General features: G+C 75.2%; 1 protein-coding gene across 1 annotated transcript; it reads left to right on the top strand.

Moving 5' to 3' along the window:
* Positions 1-3: 3 nt before the first annotated feature.
* On the top strand, positions 4-339 carry LOC104916385 (carbohydrate sulfotransferase 7-like; the record flags this gene model as incomplete). Its single annotated transcript, XM_010727429.1, has 1 exon — positions 4-339. A coding segment is annotated over one exon (336 nt), but the record flags the coding sequence as incomplete, so codon positions are not given.
* Positions 340-343: the final 4 nt, after the last annotated feature.

Raw genomic sequence — 343 nt, 5'->3', positions numbered from 1 at the left:
GGACGGGCCCCCGCGCAGCACCGTGCCGAGTTTTTCCTCGGCGGAGCGCTGGAGGTGATCTGCCAGGCGTGGCTCCGCGACCTGCTGCTGGCCCGCCGCAACCCCGCCGCGCTACGCCGCCGCTACACGCAGCTGCGCTACGAGGACCTGGTGCGGGAACCCCGCGCGCAGCTGCGCCGCCTGCTGCGCTTCGCCGGCCTGCCCGTGCCGCCAGCCATGGAGGCCTTCGTGGTCAACATGACCCGCGGCGCCGCCTACTCCTCCGAGCGGCCCTTCCTCATCTCCGCCCGCGACGCGCGGGAGGCCGTGCACGCCTGGAGGGAGCGCCTCAGCCGCCAGCAGG

This window comes from Meleagris gallopavo, unplaced genomic scaffold, assembly GCF_000146605.3.
Source record: "Meleagris gallopavo isolate NT-WF06-2002-E0010 breed Aviagen turkey brand Nicholas breeding stock unplaced genomic scaffold, Turkey_5.1 ChrUn_random_7180001889344, whole genome shotgun sequence".
Classification (NCBI taxonomy): domain Eukaryota; kingdom Metazoa; phylum Chordata; class Aves; order Galliformes; family Phasianidae; genus Meleagris; species Meleagris gallopavo.
This window is presented reverse-complemented; position numbering and strand designations above follow the sequence as displayed.